Raw genomic sequence first — 18,655 nt, forward strand, 5'->3', positions numbered from 1 at the left:
TCCAGCCCTCTTTCTAACCGGAAGCACTTATGATGTTTTTCATTTAGACACTATTTTTACTTAGGGCAAACATGGTTCTCCCCAAAACTACTCATCTCAGAGGGTCTATCTATGCTGCTGTGTGGTCAACAATACCTAGGCTACTGGGTGATAAGTTTACATGGTGACCTAAGACAAATGTGGAAAATTCTGAGTCTGAATATTAATGTACCTTAACTTCATATTAGCTTTCTTAATTTTAGAGTGCAATTTGATATACAACACTTGATCCAAAGGGATTACATTACTAAAACAATCAAAGGACTTCATAATTAGGCTCTCTCACCTGTAAGACAGTGAAGTAAGTAAGTGAAGTGAGGCATGAAAGTCCTAGGATAGAGTTATATAATGTGATACTGACAGTTGGATATATGTATATTTTTGGACCAATTTTTAGGCGATAGGAGCTGCATCAGAAATATGTACTTGGAGAACAAAGATGGAGGAGTCGTTTCCAGAGAACTAGAAATGGAATTAAATCAAACATTGGCTCCAGCTCGTGCAAATGTACATGGACATATGGGAGCTGAACCAATTACTAGCAACTTTAATGAGCTAAGGTTGCTGAAGGAGTTCCACGGGATAGCAGCTGTTGAAGGGGAGTCCCAGAAATCTTCTCCCTGTGGAACAGAAGAGGATGACTGCTGTATTGCTTTGGATGATGGCTTCAGCCCACTCTTAACGCAAGAGAGGTGAGTTAAAAAGCCAACTAATTCTGTTTCATCTAGCAGAGATTGTTTTTGTTGGCAAAATTGATACATATTGTGTTTCACTTGACACCCTCTGGGACACCATGCATTTGGTTGGAATCTTCCAAGAAATTTTGTGATAGTCTTAAATGTTTTTGTAAGATGACTAGCTCAGCAGACTTGCCGAATACTAACTTCCATAGCAGTTCTGTGTAGGGTTTCTCCACTTTTCAGAAGTGCAGTTTAGTGTTTGTTTAATCAGTTGGCTTAAAAAAATTAAATTGAGCCACCCTTAGATCAAGAGGACAGAGAGGAGATTAAAGAGGAAAACAGAAAAAACATTATGGTTAATAAAAACCAACATTAGTATTAATAAAGAGAAGCAGCAAGATGTGGTAGATAGAGAGCCTTCCTCATTATCAAGATCCAAGTTGTTGATGTGACCTCTGACACATATCAGCTCTGTGATCCTGGGGCAAGTCACTTCACCTTTTGGTGCACCAGACAATTCTCTAATGCTTTAAATTTCAGAAGAGTTGATAACCGGCATTATTAGAACACCAATGCAATCCAGGTCTGTACCCTTCAATCCTTTGTTCCTTCTTCCCTTCTTTCTTTCCTTCCTTTACATCTCTTTCCCTCTCTCTGCCTTTTCCTCTCTTCCTCTCTTTTTTTCCTCTCTCCTTCCTTTCCCTTTCCTTCCCTTTTCCCCCTTCCCTTCCCTTCCCTTTCTTTCCTTTCCTTCCTCTCTTCCTCTCTCCCACCCTTCTTTCTTCCCTCCCTCCTTTTTTCCCTCCCTCCTTTCCACCCTCCTTCCCTTTCTTTTTCTCTCCTTCCTGCTCAGAAATGACAGGGAGTTCAGAGATCATTGAATCCAAACTTTTCATGATTAGAAATGCCTTGTAAAAGGTTATACCACACAGCTTTTCTTGTATTTAATATTCTATGTATATGTTATTCCTCATGATAGAATGCAAACTCCTTAAAGGTAGGCCTCACATAGTAGGCACTTAATAAAATGCTTTTTGAATTGAATCAAATCATAAATTATCATTTGAACTCTGGAATCATGCACTATAGCCCATGAACCTTCAGTAACTCTAGTAGAACATATGGATACTTTATAAAATTTTACTAATGCAGATTTGTCTATGGGAATCTAATTGCTTCATTCCCTCTGAAATGTCAGGATCTTACTCTTAAGGGGGATTCAATTGCTTTTCTAACCAAAGACTCAGGAAATGAAAGATTTCTTCAAATCTTCCCTATCTAGCACAATGTTTAAACAGAATAGGCTCTCAAATGATTGTGAAATGGCTGATTTTAATTCAACCAGCACGTCTGATGGCACGTTTTTATGTTACAGAATGTGTGTATTTCTTTGACCTAGAATGTTTAGGGATTTCATTTTTGATTAACCCATAAGTACTTACAGAGTGACATGGTTTTCTGGAAGTCTGGGGTGCAGAGGGATGGTGTGCAATGTGCTGGTACAGGTGGAGGATAAGTGAAGCATTCATGGCAGGAAGATGGCAAGATGATCTGGGTGGTTGACTGAATAAACCGTGAAGGTGAATCATTATCTTAGGTCTGCGACCAACTGGATATGGTAGGCTAGGTGATGCAGTTTTTTGGTTCTTTGCAATTAAATGTCTGAAATTATTGTATAATATCCTTATAATAATTGTCTACAATTGTTGTATAATATGGGTAAAATAATGGCCAGTTAGTCACCTATAGCCAAAGAGCATGTTGTTACAGGACATTACAAAAGATTGCTGTAAGAACATTATGGTGGTCTTACTCTGAAAGTAGCTATGATCGCAGCACACCTGAAGCCTCTGTACTTCACCAGCTGCAATTACTTCTTGCATATGATGTAGTACAAAGAGCTCTTGACTTGGAGTCAGAAAACAGGTTCAAATCTTGGCTTTACTACTTACTATATTTCTTATCTGCAGATAGAAAGGGTTGGATTAGGTGATTTCTATGGCCTCTTCTATCCTTAACATTTTGGTATTTTGTGACCTGTTGATCTATGTCTACCTCCCCTTAACAGAAGGCATAGAGAGGCCAGAGGTCAAAACAATATTGCTCTAGTCAATAATGAGCATTTATTAAGTGCCTACTATGTGCCAAGCACTGTGTTAGGTGCCCTAGGAACATGCTTATTCCCACATTCTTCAGGTTGCTGGCTGGCCTCATTTCACTCTTCTGGACTCTCTGAATTCTAGACCTTTGCTTACCTTGACCACTGAGACCCAGTTGCTTGACAGCTCTATTTGAACCTCTTTCTTACAGAATTTTTTCTGGCTTTTGGCAAATGATGCCTCCCTCCCTCCCTCCTTAACTCTCAATTCCCAGAACTTTGTTCATTTGTTTTCTTTGGATAACACAGATAATAGGGACTCCCAAGAAGCCAGATGTTGACCTCTTGTTCCCCACACTCTTGACTCAAACATCAAAGCTGTTACCACCGATACCATAGCCCTACTGCTAGATCTTTTCATTTCTGGACTCTGGAAACTTTTACCCTGGAAATTCCCAAAGCATATAAGCCCCTTATGTTATATTTGAAGAATGCTTCCAAATGGCATCAGCTATACATAGAATTGATGAGGGCTCATAACTCTTCAGAACTTATTATCCCCTGGGTTATTTAAGCAGGCTCAGGATATCCTTGATGCTGGTGTTTAAGAGAAGGTAGTGTGTGGGTGTAGAGTGAAGCAGAATGATTTGAAAGAATCTTGAATGAGTTAGGAGGAGTGAACTGGGGAGTCTAGACTAAAAAGAGTGTGCCCATATATGGAGAAAAAGCTGATGTGGAGTATGGAATAAGTGGGAAGGTATGGAGACTGGCCTGCCACATTTGTGCATTTAGCCTAGTAGACTGTATGCCTGTCTTTGGGTTCTAGGGCCCTTCTTTACAAGATACCAGTTTTAGGGAAACATTGATAAACAACAATAATGACTAGGTTGATCTTGTAGAATTTATGTGAACCAGCATTTCTTGAGATTTCTTTATTACTTGTATGGGAAATTAATTAATTAATTAATCAGTAACCTGAGGGTCCTGGCTCAAGATTTCTGCTTACAATTTAACTCTGACCCTTGCTCCACAGTTTTACTAGCCAGGCCCCTGTTGCCATTCACATCCTGCTGTGATAGTTCCGTTGACAAATGTAAAAATGTTTTCTGTCCATAAAACAGGAATAATACATAATTAACAAAGTTTCCAGTTTTCAGATTCAATTAAACTCAGCAACATTCATTATCATTAAGATTGAATAAATTGTTTTATCCTTTGCTGATCTCTCTCTTTTTTTAAAAGTAAGCAACTAGGTTTTATATATTTTTTAAAAAATATTTTGCTTAGCCAAGTGTGGGATAATTTTGAGACTAAAATAGGAGACATGTTGAATTGATGAACTTTTCATCTTAAAATAGCACTCATGTACTGATGGATGTAGTTAGAAAAATAATTGGTTGTCAGATTGACAAATTTAAATTATCTGTTTATTCTCAGGTTAGATTGTTGAGTATGAAGCATCCCCCTCCCAATGCCTTCCCCTCCATTCTCCCCTCCAAATCCAAGGAATATGTGATTGGTTTCTCTTATTGTTTTCCTAAAGAAGGAGCTAATTGTTCTTTATATTTAGTATTTTTAAATTATCAAATTGTTTTTTAGTTTTTCCTGTTAGCAATAGTATGTTTGGCAGGGGGTGGGGGTAGAAGTTGAGCAGGAGAAAAAGGATGTTTGATAGGAAAGAAAATAAGTAGAGTGAGTCATTTCAAGATAACTTTTCTTTGCTATCCTAAGCAAAGCACCTCAGTCTTCATTTTAAAATAGATTTCATAGATGAAAGAGCCTGTAGAGGGCATAGGGTTTTACTGTCACTTTACTTGTCATCCTTATTTCCCCCTTCCTCTTTAAGACTGGGCTTCTCTATAGGTTGAATGAGGCAGGTAGCTAGTACAGTGAATAGAGGGCCAGGCCTGGAATCAGGAAGATCTGAGTTCAAATCCAGCCTCAGACACTTACTAGCTGTGTGACTCTAGGCAAATCACTTAACCCTGTTTGCCTCAGTTTCCTCATCTGTAAAATGAGGTGGAGAAGGAAATGCAAATCACTCCAGTATCTCTGCCAAGAAAACCCCAACAGGGGTCATAAGTTGGGCCTTCGCCTATTTGTTGTGTTTATTCTTTCCTCATCACATCTTGCTGATTCTAGTTTAAGATTTCTGCCCTTGCTCTCTCTTAGTCACTCCCTCAGCCTGTTCATCTGTTATTCCTTGCCTGTTGCACTTATCCATCTGTCTCCTTTTCTGATCATAAAGTAGTGAGGTAGTACAATAGATGGAGCACTGGGCTTGGAGTCAGCAAGACCCAATCTCAAATCTGGCCTCAGATACTTCTGATCCCAGACGAGTCACCTAACCTCTGTATACCTCAGTTTTTTCATCTGTAAATCGGGGATAATAACAGTACCTACCTCATAGGGTTATTATGAGGATCAAATGAGATACTATTTGTAAAGCACAGTGATTGGCTCATAGTAGGTGCTTAATAAATGCTTGTTCCTTTCCTCTTTCCCTTCATATACTTCCTCAAAGATATCCCTCATACTCATTCTTGAGTTTAGATAATCATTGGAAATAGGCTGCTGCATCTACTATACATCCTTTGTCCTTTGGGTCACCTACAACTTTAGTGCCTTTGAAATTGTGGCAATCCAAAATTCACAACTATTGTGTACAAAGAGCATTTGTGATGAAAAGATAGGTGTTTGCGCCAGAGAGCAACTCATGATCTATAGAAACACTATATCATTTTTCAAATGCAATCTATTTACTCTCTTCCTCTTAATCAATTCTGGGCCTAATTCATTAACTATAGAGCTCATCCCAACTATACATGCTATGATACTAACTCAAAATATTGGATATTTAACTATTTTTCATAATCTGAACAATAGTTATTTTTAACCCATTCAGTTTTTCCTGCATGGATTTTTAGGCAGATCACCTAAATACCCATGGATCTCCATGATGAGACCTTGGGGCCTTGATGTAATAATCAGAAATTTTCATATGGCTGTTGATAGCTTACCTCTTCATAGCCTTTATCTATTGGGAAATGATTTGTTACATATTTGTATCAATTTCCTATGTATCTTAGATATCAGACTTTATCAAAGAAATTTGCTATAAAGGTTTTTGCTCAGTTGTTTTCTTTCTAATTCCAAATGCACTGGACATGGTTGTGCCTTTCAATTTCATGTACCTGAAATTGTCCATTTGCTAAAAAGAATCCCTCTTTCATTTATATCTTGTATATGACACCCTCCATGAGAGTGGCAAACACCTTAGAGGAACACGTGTCCTTTTGTTTTATGCCTCTCTGGTCATTAATAATTGGAAGGGTTATCGAACAATTATTTCTGTGGTCCTATTTGTCAAGGAATCTTATGGAAGCTTAGCATATGTTAGAGAGATTCATTGTTAAAGGAACGTTTTTAAGTTCGTGATTTACTTTACCAACCATCAACTGCTTTTATGTATACATATACATATAATTATATACACACACACACATATATATTTCTTGGTAGTCAACAGACAATAAATATGATGGGATTTTATGTTTTGCTGTAGAGAGTTATTTTAGAAGATCTGCCTTCTAAAAGGTTTGCCAGGGATTCCTTCAAAAAGCACATAGGTTATTCTTAAGAAGATTTCACAAAGATGAGAAATCAGACATGTTTTAGTAGTTATTGATATTCTCAAATACTGTGGGGGGTATTAATATTGTCTGTGAATTTTTCCATTCTTTTGGTCCCTGAGATACCTTGTAAAATCATTCATCAATTATGTTCAAGACTGCATAACTTCCAACACAAGCTTCCTTTTTTTCCATATGACCTGGTCCAGTCATTCTTCCTGAGTTCATCTTCTTAAATGCCATTTCTTCTTCTTTGTATAGCACATCAGGGACAGGGATGTTGGAGTCCAAATTTGGTGGCTTGTCTGTTACTGATGATGAAAATAGATCATTATATGAAATAAACTGACAAATTTGTTCTATTTTATGTCTGTTGTCTTCTTGCCAGTTTCATCTTTGAATGTTCTTGGGATGAGGTTGCTCATTTTGGTTTCATGCCAAGCTTTCTTTAGACTTGTTTTCACAGTTTCTTAAGGAATTATTGCTTATAATGTTCCCTCATTCTCCTCTACAGTGAATTTGTATTCTAAATTGGTATTGCCCTTGGCTGGCATATCTTGATGTTTGGTAAGAAGATCAAATGTTTAAGTGAGGAGATTAAGTGTTTGCTGTCTAATGTGGTTTTGTGGGATCTTTTGGTCTCTTCCTTTACACCAGTTAATTTTTTTACAAGAAATAGTGATTATCAAGGTCAATATCTTTGTCTTTTTCCATTTCCCACTTTTCAGCATCTACAGCTCATTTGAATAGATAAAGGAAAAATAAACTCAATTGCTTGTAGTGTCTTTTTAAAATCTTTAGCTTTTCTTCTAACTTGATGCTGATTTTTCTTTTTGTTTTAGCTAATTATGATATGACTCCCATATCAGTAACCAGTCACTTCTTGTATGTTAAGACATAGGCAAATATATTATTTTTGGTGATATTTGGTATATGTCATGTTTGGAAGAAAGTATCCATGAAAAGTAGTTATGAGATTTCTGAGTAGTGGAGGACAGTAGGGAGACAATGTTAGCAACATCAGGACTTGGAAATTTATTGGATACGACAGTGAATTGTTCAGTCATTTTCATTTCATGTCCAACTCTTCATGACCCTATTTGAGTTTTCTTAGCAAAGATAATGGAGTGGTTTACTATTTCCTTCTCTGGCTCATTTTACAGATGAGGAAACTGAAGCAAACAGAGTAAAGTGACTTGACCAGGGTCACACAGTAACTGCCTGAAGCCAAATTTGAACTCCTGAAGCGAGAGAATAATCACAAGTAACATCAAGATCTTGGTACAGAGTATTAGTTGAATGGTCATGCTACAGGCAGTAAGAGGGAAGCCAGAAGAAGGAGGAGGAGGAGGAGCAGGAGGAGGATATGGGGAGAGATGATAAGTCTGGTTTGAATGTAGTAAGTTTGAAGGTACGGTAGGATATCTCAGGGGAGCTGGAGTTGTAGGACTAGAGTTCAAAAGATAAGTCAGGCTATAGGAGTATATTTGGGAGTTATTTCTGTAGAGGAAGCAGTAGATGTGGGTGGCTATAAAAGAAAAATGAGATTTCTAGGGGAGAGAAGGAAAGATGACAAAGAAGAGACCTTTGCAGGACACCCATTTTAAGGAGTATGGAGGAGAATGGGGAGCCACTTTTTCTGAGACAGAAAAAGAGGTAGAAGGATTATTGGATTATGGATCTAGAAATGGAAATGACCTCAGAGGCCATGTAATCTGCTTCTCTCATTTTACATGTCATGGAGGTTGTTGTTGTTTTTGTTTGTCCTTTGTTCTTAAAGAAGACCATGAAATCAGGGAGGTAATGTCATGACATGCAGGTGAATAAGATTTAAGTCAGGGAGGGTTGTGCAAAGTCTCCAGTCTCACTTTCTCCTCCAGAGCCATCTGGGTCCAGTGGCCAGATAGAGATCAGGAGGACTGGAGATGGCCCAGGATGCAGTGGAAGGCCTTGGCCTTTACAAGCTAAGGGGGGAACTAGCCAATGAGGGCCTAGTCCCTGGAGCATGCTTAGACTTGCACGTCTTGGTACATTAATGCAGAGCACACGTATAGCTACTTCTTGCCTGGCTCCAATCTAATGCACGAAATATCAGAAAGCCAGTTTCTGGCCGCAAGTAAGTAATTGGCTGGTATTGTTTGGTGACTAAGAGTCTTCTTGTTTCAGAAACCAGAAGGAATGATAACTTAGGAGAAACTGAGCTAGAACTGAATGTGCCCACAAAAGATTGAAAGAGTCAATCTTTTTCTCTCTTCCCTGATAACTTTCAAGTAAGAAGGTTGCTTTAAGCTACTCCTGGTGGTGGTATAATGGAGCTGGACATTCCTGCCACTCCCAGCCTTGCCAAAGGCACCTCTGTTTCTTTTGTGCTTAGGTGAATCAGTATCCTGAGATATGAGCGCTCAGGTGACTGAATACTGGAGATTGATGAAAGCCAACAGAATTTCTTCCAGCAATCTTAGTCAGTAGCAAAGGTTTCCAAAGTGGTAGTGGCTAATGAAGCTCTGAGGAAGTGCCTATAAATGAAGGTGGAAAGAGACTGTGCCCTGAGCACAATGGCAGCTAAAGAGATCATGACTCAATATGTCTTAGAGAAATTCTGACTATGGAGTCTGGAAAGACATCAATCCTGGGAATCTAACTAGCTCCCCAAAGTCCCATGTGTTAGAAGAGAGTCAGGCAAGGAACATCTCACATGATCTCTATAGCCCACCAGGAAAGGCAAGTCCAAATGTGCTCAAAGGACTGGGCCCCTATTGGCCAGGTGACCCCCCACCCCCATCAGTTTACCTTTTGTTACATACAGATGAAATTGAAGCCCGGGGGAGGTTAAGTAACTTCATCAAAGTAACACAGATATTAAGCATCCAAATCAGGACTGAAGTCAGATTGTCTGACTCTAGAGAGAGTGCTCTTTCCATTGCACCATGGGAGAGCCAGGAGAGTGGGTTGTCTCTGAAGCCAAAGAAAGAGAGATAATACAGTAGGAATAAGTGGTCTACAAAATCAAATGCTGCCAAGTGGTTAAGGAGAACGAAACCTAAAAAAGGACAATTAGATTTGGTGATTGGGAGGTCACTAGTGCCTTGGAGAAACAACCTGTTTCGGTAGAATCTTACACTCCTGTATCCCCCATAATGCCTAACATGGTGCTGAGGACCTATTAGTACTGAATGAATACTCATAGAATTGAGTTGAATGGCCATTTGACTACTTATGTTCCATTTTGTGGAAGTAAAATCAAGTCAACATACATTTATTAAACACTTACTTTGTGCCAGCCATTGTGTTAAGTCCTGGGAATATAAATACCAGCATAAAGAAAGACAACTCTCGGGGAGCTGATGTTCAAATGCAAGGGAAGACAACATTTAAAAGGGAGTTGAAAAGTCAGGGGTGGGGGAAAGGAGAGAGAGGGTTCCCCCTATGGGGCATGATAAATTCTGGAAAATCAGAAGTAGAGCTTAGAGAGGAGTGAAGGATGACTGACCTGGGCCCTTCCCTCAAAATGGAGGTTTGGGGAGGAACTTCTCAATGAGAGGAGAGAGAGAGAGAGAGAGAGAGAGAGAGAGAGAGAGAGAGAGAGGGAGAGAGAGGGAGGGAGGGGGGGAGGGCTGTCCCAGGGTACGAAGGCAGCTGAGGCATTGGTGGTAAAATCCAGAGCATCAGAAGCAGAGCTCAGATGGGAATGAAGTAGTGGCAGGCCTATATATTACTATCTTTTATGATATATGTTGGTGGGGGAGGGGAGAAAAGCAGAAAGTATAAGAAGGGTGATGCTGGAACAGAGAAGAGGCCCAGGGACAAACCTCCATATTGGGCATGATCTTTGAAGGGATCAGAGGCTGTAAAGATTCAAGGTTGGTAGTGCAGGTCTATACCACATTCCATAGAGACCGCCATGTTTTTAATATAAAATTTGACACATATTTGTTAAATGCCTACTCCGAGCAGGGCTCTATGTTAGGTCCTGGGGATGCAAAGACAAAAATGAAACAGTCCCTGCCCTCAAGAAGCTTATGTTTTACTGGAAGGATACAACATGTATTCAAGAAAAAAGTAGGAAGTATATTCAAAATCATTTCAAAAATGTTGATTACTGGGGTAAGTAGGAAAAGCATAGAAGGTAGCATCTGAGTTGTTTTCCATGGGGAGCTAGGATTTCTAGGAGAGGGAGGATGGAGAGGGAGTGTATTCCAGGCATGGGGAACAGTCTGTGCAAAGATGCAGAGGTGGGTGATACTATAATTTTCCTTTCAGTCTTTCATCAAACTGACCCTGCTTCAGGCAGTACTGATATAATACAGCTTTTTTTATATCAGTGCATGGCTTGGATACATGGATGAGAAAATATCTGATGAGTTGGAACACACTGTTTTTTTGTGTTTTTTTTTTTGAGTAAAGATTTAGGGATGGGAATTCCCCACTGAGCTTATGGTCAGAAATCAATTCACTTCCCTGTCTCACATGTGCTATACTCTTTTTGGCTGATGACATTCCAATGAGATCAATACCAGAGCTGAGTTTACCCAGCAGGAACAAATGTCAATGGAGGCCAGAAATTCAATTTCCACTTAGCAGATTCTAGTTTAACTTCTGACTTGTTCTTGGCCTTCCTCACTCAGTAGATTAATGTGAAGTGTTTAGTAAATGTGCTAGTAAATGTTTAACATCCAGATCTATGAAAAACAACAATAATTATGCCCTCTTACGCTTAATCTATATTAACATTTTCTCCATCACTTTTTAAAATCTAGACAATCAACAGAACAATAAATCATGATCTTATTTTTGCCATTTGCCGTTTTCTGAGGGGAAAGTGTTCATGCTGAAAATTTAATAACCATTTCTCTTGAGCTGGTTCTAATCCACCCGTGGAAATGTGCCAATGCTGCTGATATGTATTTTCCTATCTCCCTTTGAAACAAAGGCACAAAATTTGGTTTGAGCTGACCAATTATTCAGTTCGACCAACCCTATTAAATGGCTGCTATGTGTAAGGCCCTGTGCTAGGCTTTGTAGATACACAGGCAAAAACAGAATTTTTCTTGTCCTCAAATAGCTTGTATTCTGTTAGAGGGCTATAATATGTACACAGATAAATACTGAACACATGCTTTACAACAATAATAGGAGAGTCAGTATGGAGGAGTGGATGGACAGCCGACCTTGGAGTCAGTTACAACTAATAATGTTCAGGTCCTATTTCTGAACACATCCTGGCTGTGTCACCCTGGGCAAATTATTTAGCCTCTTCAGGTGGCTCTCAGACTTGAAATTGCAGAATAGTTGGCAATCTGCATTGGTAGAGGGAGTTTCTTCAGCATGAAGTTCCCTACATCAGTCAAACAACAGGTACAGACAAGAACAAAGACAGAATTATGGAGAATAATTTTAAGGAGGGACCATTAGCAGGTAGGGAAATCAGGAAAGGCCTCCTGGAGAAGGCAAGACCTGGGCTGTGCTTTAAGTGTTTTGTGAGCAACCCTCACACCAGTGAGGAACAAGCACAGTGCTAGGCACATAGTAGGTACTTCATAAATGTTTATTGATTGATTGAGGTTCACTTGTGCAAAGGTAGGTAATATCATGTACAGGGATTAGCAGCAGGCTCCACTATGGTGGAGAGTTTGCAAAGGGGAATAACATGAAAGCAAATTATAAAGATTTGAAATGATGATTTTTCATAGGAATCTAATTTCATGTGATAGGATTGTAGAATTCAGAGTTGGAGGGGACCTTCCACTTAGTCCAGCCCTTTCATTTTATAGAGGATGGTGACACCTGGAGAAGGGAAAGGGTTTGTGCAGGGTCACACAGGTGGTATAGGAGAAATGGGATTTGAACCCAAGTCTCTTGACTTAAAATCCAGCTTTCTTTCCATGGTACCACACTATTTTATCCCTTGTTGAGGAAGAGAGTATGTTTTTCCTACTTACCCTATGTTTTACCCTACCCTACTCCTATGTTTTTCCTACTTATCCCAGTAATCAGCATTTTTGAAATGATTTTGAATATACTTCCTACTTATTTCTTGAGTACATGTGGCATCCTCCCAATAAAACATAAGCTTCTTCAGGGCAGGGAAAGTTTCTTTTTTGTCTTTGCATCCGCAGGACCTAACACAGAGCCCTGCTCGGAGTAGGCATTTAATAAATATGTGTCAAATTTTATATTAAAAACATGGCGGCCTGCATGGAGTGTGGGTATAGACCTACACTACCAAGAGGAAATATGTTTGGGGGTTTGGAGATGACTTTGTGGCTATTTGTCATCATTATTTTTTTTAAAGCTACGTGATTTATGGTCTGAATTTCATTATGCCAATCCCTGTACATGATATTACATACCTTTGCACAAGTGAACCTCAATATATTCTTCCTACAGGTAATGGCTCCTCACAATGCATTGAGCTTACCACGAGGATGGCTAAAGCATAAAGAAGGAAAAATCAAAATTCATTGCAGTGTTTGATGTTAGCACTAAATTCCCATCGTGAGATCTAGAAACCAAGTTAAAAATGACCCAAAGTCGGGTGTCAGAGGCCCCAAAGCTCAAAATGTATTTTCTCACTTAGTTTTATTTGTCCTTTTTCATGTCTTCTTGTGTTCTATTGGGCTGCAGCATGAAAAAGACTAGATGTTTTGGAGCCTGGGAAGAAAGTGGATGTGACATTGGTCTAAAGTTTTGATTCCAAAATGAATTTCAGTTTTATTGGCTGAAAATAAATAAATAGAATGTGAGAGCAAAATAGAATTATGATACAGGCAGAAAATAAAAAACCATATGGTCAAGTTGAAAAACAAAACAAAACAAATTCAAGGCAGTGTAGTGTGTTCTACTGTCCTTCATTTACTACCAAAAAATTACATTGTCTTATTTTTTTAAAATTATTTTTTAATTAACAAGCATTTATTGGCTCTCCTTCATAACTCCCTCCCCTCTACTGAGAAAAAGAAGGAGAACAAAACCCTCATAACAAACATGCACAATCAAGCAAAATAGCTTTCTCCTGCATTGGTCATTTCAAAAAATGTATATCTGATTCTGCATCTTGAGTCAAGAGGAGGCTAACATTCTTTATCACTGGCTCTCTGTAGGGGGTGGTTGGTCATTTCATTGATCAGAGGTCTGAAATCTTTTAAAGTAATTCATTTTCTCAATGTTGTTACCGTATGTACTGTTCTATCATGTCTTATCTTTAAAGAAAGTATACTGAATGACCACAAATCACTTATAATAAGCTTTTCAATATTCCAACTTGGGTTACTTTAATGTAATTAAATTAGCATTTGATTGGATTCAGGAGAGTTGTTTTTACAGGGCTATAGCTAGATATTGTTGAGTTCAACTGCGTCATTCTACAAACAAGGAAAATAATGTCCAGAAAGGTAAGATAATTTATTTGTAAGTGGAAGAGTCAAGCTTTGAACCCCAAATCAGGATGGGTAGAGAATTTTTCCACAAAGAAATAAACATAAAAAATATAACAACCCCTCACATCATAAAATCTCTTTCTTCTGTTCTCTCTTAGTTAGACTTAGATTTGTTGTTTGTTTTGTTTTCCTCTTTGGAGACTGAATGGACCAATAAGCTTACAGGGCAACTTTGGGAGCAACCTCACCTGAAATTTCATAGACCTGTAGATTTTTAGATATAGAAGACAGTTTAGAGATAATTTAGCTCAACTTCTTCATTTACAAATGGGGAAACTGAGGCCCAGAGAGATGAAGGAACTTGCCCATGTTTTCATAGATACTAAGGGGCAGAACCAAGTCTCTCTCTCTTTCCATTGTATCTAATGCCTCCCCAATTCTGGCTTTACAACTTACTAGCTATGTTATATCTCAATATTCCAGAGCTTAATGAAATTAACATGAAATTATTCTCCAAAAAGTGAAAAGGGTCTTGCCATCTATAGGAAATACTTCTGCCACTTTAATCCTAACCTGAATACTTTTCATAACCTTGTGTAAGTTATTTGTCCCATCTGGAATTCAATTTCCTTATTTACCGAATGAGGAGATTACATTTGATGACCTTTTCCCAGTTCTTAATTCTGTGATCCAGGGACTTTGGAGGTCATGTAATGAAATCTTTTCATTTTGCAGATAAGAATCTGAGAACTAAAAAGGTTAAATAAGACACTATGGTTACACAGTTGGTTCATGCTTACCTTCCTTCCTCCCAGTCAAAATCCTTATATCTTCAATATAGTTCTACATTGATTAAATATTAATGCGTGAATGTTGGTCCCTAGGACTTTCAGAAGTATTTGAATTTTTAAATGATTATGTTTGCTAATTTAGACTAGTAGTTAACTGGTAGAATTCCAGTTACTGTATCAACATAATACAAAAGCAAAACAAAACGAAATTAGATAGTATTTGGGGATTCTGGGAAGGTATGGCACTTTATGAATGTTGGGAATAGCAGTAGTGGGAGAGGTGGAGGTTACCTAACTTTTTTCTAGCTTGGTGTAGTAGAGATAGCTAGGTTGTGTAGTGGCTAGATCATTGGTCTTGGGGACAGGAAAACTTGAGTTCACAATCCAGTTTCAGACACTTAGTAGCTGTGTGACCCATTTATACTGTATGCACATATATATACATATATATATATGTATATAATTTTGTTTTTTTTTTTTGGCTAGGCAATGGGGTTAAGTGACTTGCCCAGCGTCACACAGCTAGTAAGTATCAAGTGTCTGAGGCTGGATTTGAACTCAGGTCCTCCTGACTCCAGGGCCATTGCTCTATCCACTGTGCCGGTTAGCTGCCCCATATATATTTTTTTTTGTATAATGTTTTTACATGTTGTCTTCCCCATTAAAATGTGAGCTCCTTGAGTTCGGGGGCCATGTTTTTGCCTTTCTTGGTATCCCCAGTACTTAGCACAATTTTTCACACATAGTAAGCACTTAATATATACTTATTAACAGACTGATGGGCATATGCCTGGAGAAAATGAATCATCCATCTTGATAATCCTGTTTTAAATGAAATTAGGTGATACAAGGAAGTTTCAGCTAAATGGAAGAATGGCTCACAGACCCTCCATGGGGAAGCAGTTTTTTTTTTGTTTTGTTTTGTTTTTTTTTTGCTTGGCTAGGCAATGGGGTTAAGTGACTTGCCCAGGGTCACACAGCTAGTAAGTGTTATGTGTCTGAGGCCAGATTTGAACTCAGGTCCTCCTGAATTCAGAGGAGAAGCAGTTTTAAAAAACCTTGTGCTTCAACATGACTAAAGTGGAAATATGCTTAATATGATTGTACATGTATAGCCTGTATCGGATTGCATGCCATCTTGGGGAGGGGATAGGAGAAGGAGGGAGAAAAAAATATTTGGAACTCAAAATCTTGTGAAAGTGAATGTTGAAAACCATCTTTGCATGTAATTGGAAAAAATAAAATATTGAGTGGAAAACAAAAACCCAACCTTGTGCTTTGAAGGCAATAAAAAATACAGTACTACTGGAAATTTGGCCATCAAGCAATATTCTTGATTGACATTGAAAAAAAAGACAAAATGAAAATAATTGGAACCTGAGTGTTAACATCTGTTGAAGAAGACAGGGAGATGCAGAAATTCTATGAAGAACATGATAAAATTCCCCAAATTAAATTGACATTTATTTTAATAATGGTGACTTCAGTGTAAATGTGGGAAGAGTGAAGAATAGAAAGAAAAATACAATGGAATGCAAAGTTGAATAAAAAGAAATGAGAGATGACAAAATCTTATAGACTATACAGAAACATCATACTTGTGTATCCGACTTTTTTGTTTTTCCAGAAGAGAAGGAGAGTGGACGTGGCAAACATTGATAAATGTCACAAAAAATGAAATTAATTATATGTTGAGACAAGAAATAACTAGTTACTTCTGTGGCACTCATGTTAAATTCAGCCGTCTGTTTACAGTCAGATTTTAGAGAAAAGATAAAAATTAATGCCAAATTAGAAAAAAGAATAAAAATAAGAAGGCTATATTGTGTAATTGAGGCTACTTCATTCTGACCTATTTAAACAAGCTGATGAACAAAATATTAAATAAAAAACCAAAGCAAAACAGACATTAACATAGAGTACCATCATTTTCTAAAGAAATTTAATGTAAATAATTCTCCACAATGAGACCAAAAGAGCCTAGAAATTTTGTGAGTGAGAAAACACTTGCTCTTCCTGCCAAGTGGAGAGAGATGGCAGCCAAGATCAACACTAATTTAGAATATAAGTTTATTTTTGAAAACAGAGGAGAAGAGTGGAAGATTGAATAGTATTACCTCGTAAAGCATTGAGGCAGATGAAAAAAGGAGTTTACTAAAAGCTTGGTAAAAAATCCAACAAAGGCAGGTTGTCCTGGAAGCATTTGAGTATAATCCTGGAAAGACAATAAAAAAAAATGAAACATGGAAAAGATCTGTCAAGATTTTTGTAACAAACTATTTTCTCTATCAGTGTCAAAGCTGCCACATTTGAACCCTAACATCATAGTCCTTGATATACTGCGTAAGGAAATGAAAATGGAATTAATGGAAAACACAAATTATAAGAGCAGAAGGACTATACTAAGCGTATTCAGAGGTGATGAGATTTTGAGGCATTGAGGAATTGAGCAATTGATTCTTAAGACATATGAAAAAGAGGACACCAAATGCTTGGAAAATCATGGGACATATTATTCCTGGAAAAGGCAAATGAATGAATATCAATAACTACTGAAGCATTTGTCTTCTTTTCCATCTCTAAGAAACGTCAGTGAGAATAATTTTATGTGTATTGACCACATCCTTGAAAGTATGTGATGGGAACAGGCAGGCTTTTACAAATGATATTTTATAGCAGACTATCTCTTTACAGTCACATGATTAATTGAAATGTGCAGTGACTACATGATCATACTATAGTTATTGTTTAACTATATATAAAAAGCAACAGACATTGGATTTGGTAGAACAAAATATTGTTTTTGTAGTAGCAAGGTGTCTCCCATATGTATGTTAACATAATACAAGAGTCTTTGAAAATTGTAACAATTTAGTTACCTTGTTCAGCGACTCTCTGGTCATTATAGTCAACAGGAAGACATCAAAGGTATTGTTAGAGGTTATGAAAAGTATTCAGGTTAGGATTAAAGTGGCAGAAGTATTTCCTATAGATGGCAAGACCCTTTTCACTTTTTGGAGAATAATTTCATGTTAATTTCATTAAGCTCTGGAATATTGAGATGTCCTAAATGAGTTCTATAGTCATTCAAAAGAATTAGTATAATTACAAAGGTAAAAGAAGTGGATAAATAATGTCAATTACTTAGAATGATACATGGTTTCAAAGTCTATATGTATTTATATAGACAGTGAATATAGACAATGTTTAGAGGTAAGCTGGAGGCAGTGGATAGAGCGCTGGTCTTGGATTCAGGAAGATGTGAGAAAAAAGTGTGATACTGGGCAAGTCTTTCTGTTTGCCTCACCATGAATATTTTGGACAGACTCTGTCTGAAAGAATAAAAGAATAGGCTGGGCTGGCTTTGGAAAGTTATGCAGAGCTTTTAATGACTTTAAGCTTCTTCATGAAACGAAAAAGCATCTTTTTTTTTTAAACATGTATATTCTTCCAGATGTGCTATATGAATCATAGAATAACACAGTCTCTGAAGAATTAAAGTTTCAGGTCATTCAACGGACCACAGTGGTGTAAGTGGGTTACAACAAATTGCCAATGAACAGTTGTTCAGGGGAAATGGTGTATAGCAATGGTGTCAAATTCAAATAGAATTGGATCACTGCAAGCCACATATTGACTTAGGAAACGACAAAATAACATTATTTGTGTTGTACTATATTTTTGTTAATTTTGATAAGCATTTCCCAATTTTATTTTAATCTGGATGGGACTTGGGTGCTGGGCCTTGAGTTTGCTATCTCTGGTATAAAGGATACTTTCAGAGAGATTTATTGACCTACATGAAAAGGAAATGGGTCAATCAGGTAGGAAGAGACAACTTGAAGTATGGTCCACATTTGCTATTGGTTTCCATGAAACATACATAGGTCTAGTAAAAGGTACCTCACCATGTTGGATGGATATAAGGAGAACATGGACAAAAGCAATTTTGGATAAAAATGTATGGATGTCTTGTTATCTGTACCATTCACATAGGTGAGATCATAGATCTATCCATTTAAATATCAAATTATTTTAT

General features: G+C 37.7%; 1 protein-coding gene across 1 annotated transcript in view; it reads left to right on the forward strand.

Annotated features, from left to right (window-relative positions):
- The first annotated feature begins 459 nt into the window (after positions 1-459).
- OCA2 (OCA2 melanosomal transmembrane protein) overlaps positions 460-18,655 on the forward strand; it is a 556,217-nt gene continuing 538,021 nt past the window's right edge. Inside the window, exon 1 of the mRNA XM_027856659.1 lies at positions 460-731. Within this exon, the coding sequence (XP_027712460.1) occupies positions 460-731 (272 nt within the window). The remainder of the gene's footprint in view (positions 732-18,655) is intronic.

This window comes from Vombatus ursinus, unplaced genomic scaffold (assembly GCF_900497805.2).
Source record: "Vombatus ursinus unplaced genomic scaffold, bare-nosed wombat genome assembly UNPS02011591.1, whole genome shotgun sequence".
Classification (NCBI taxonomy): Eukaryota; Metazoa; Chordata; class Mammalia; order Diprotodontia; family Vombatidae; genus Vombatus; species Vombatus ursinus.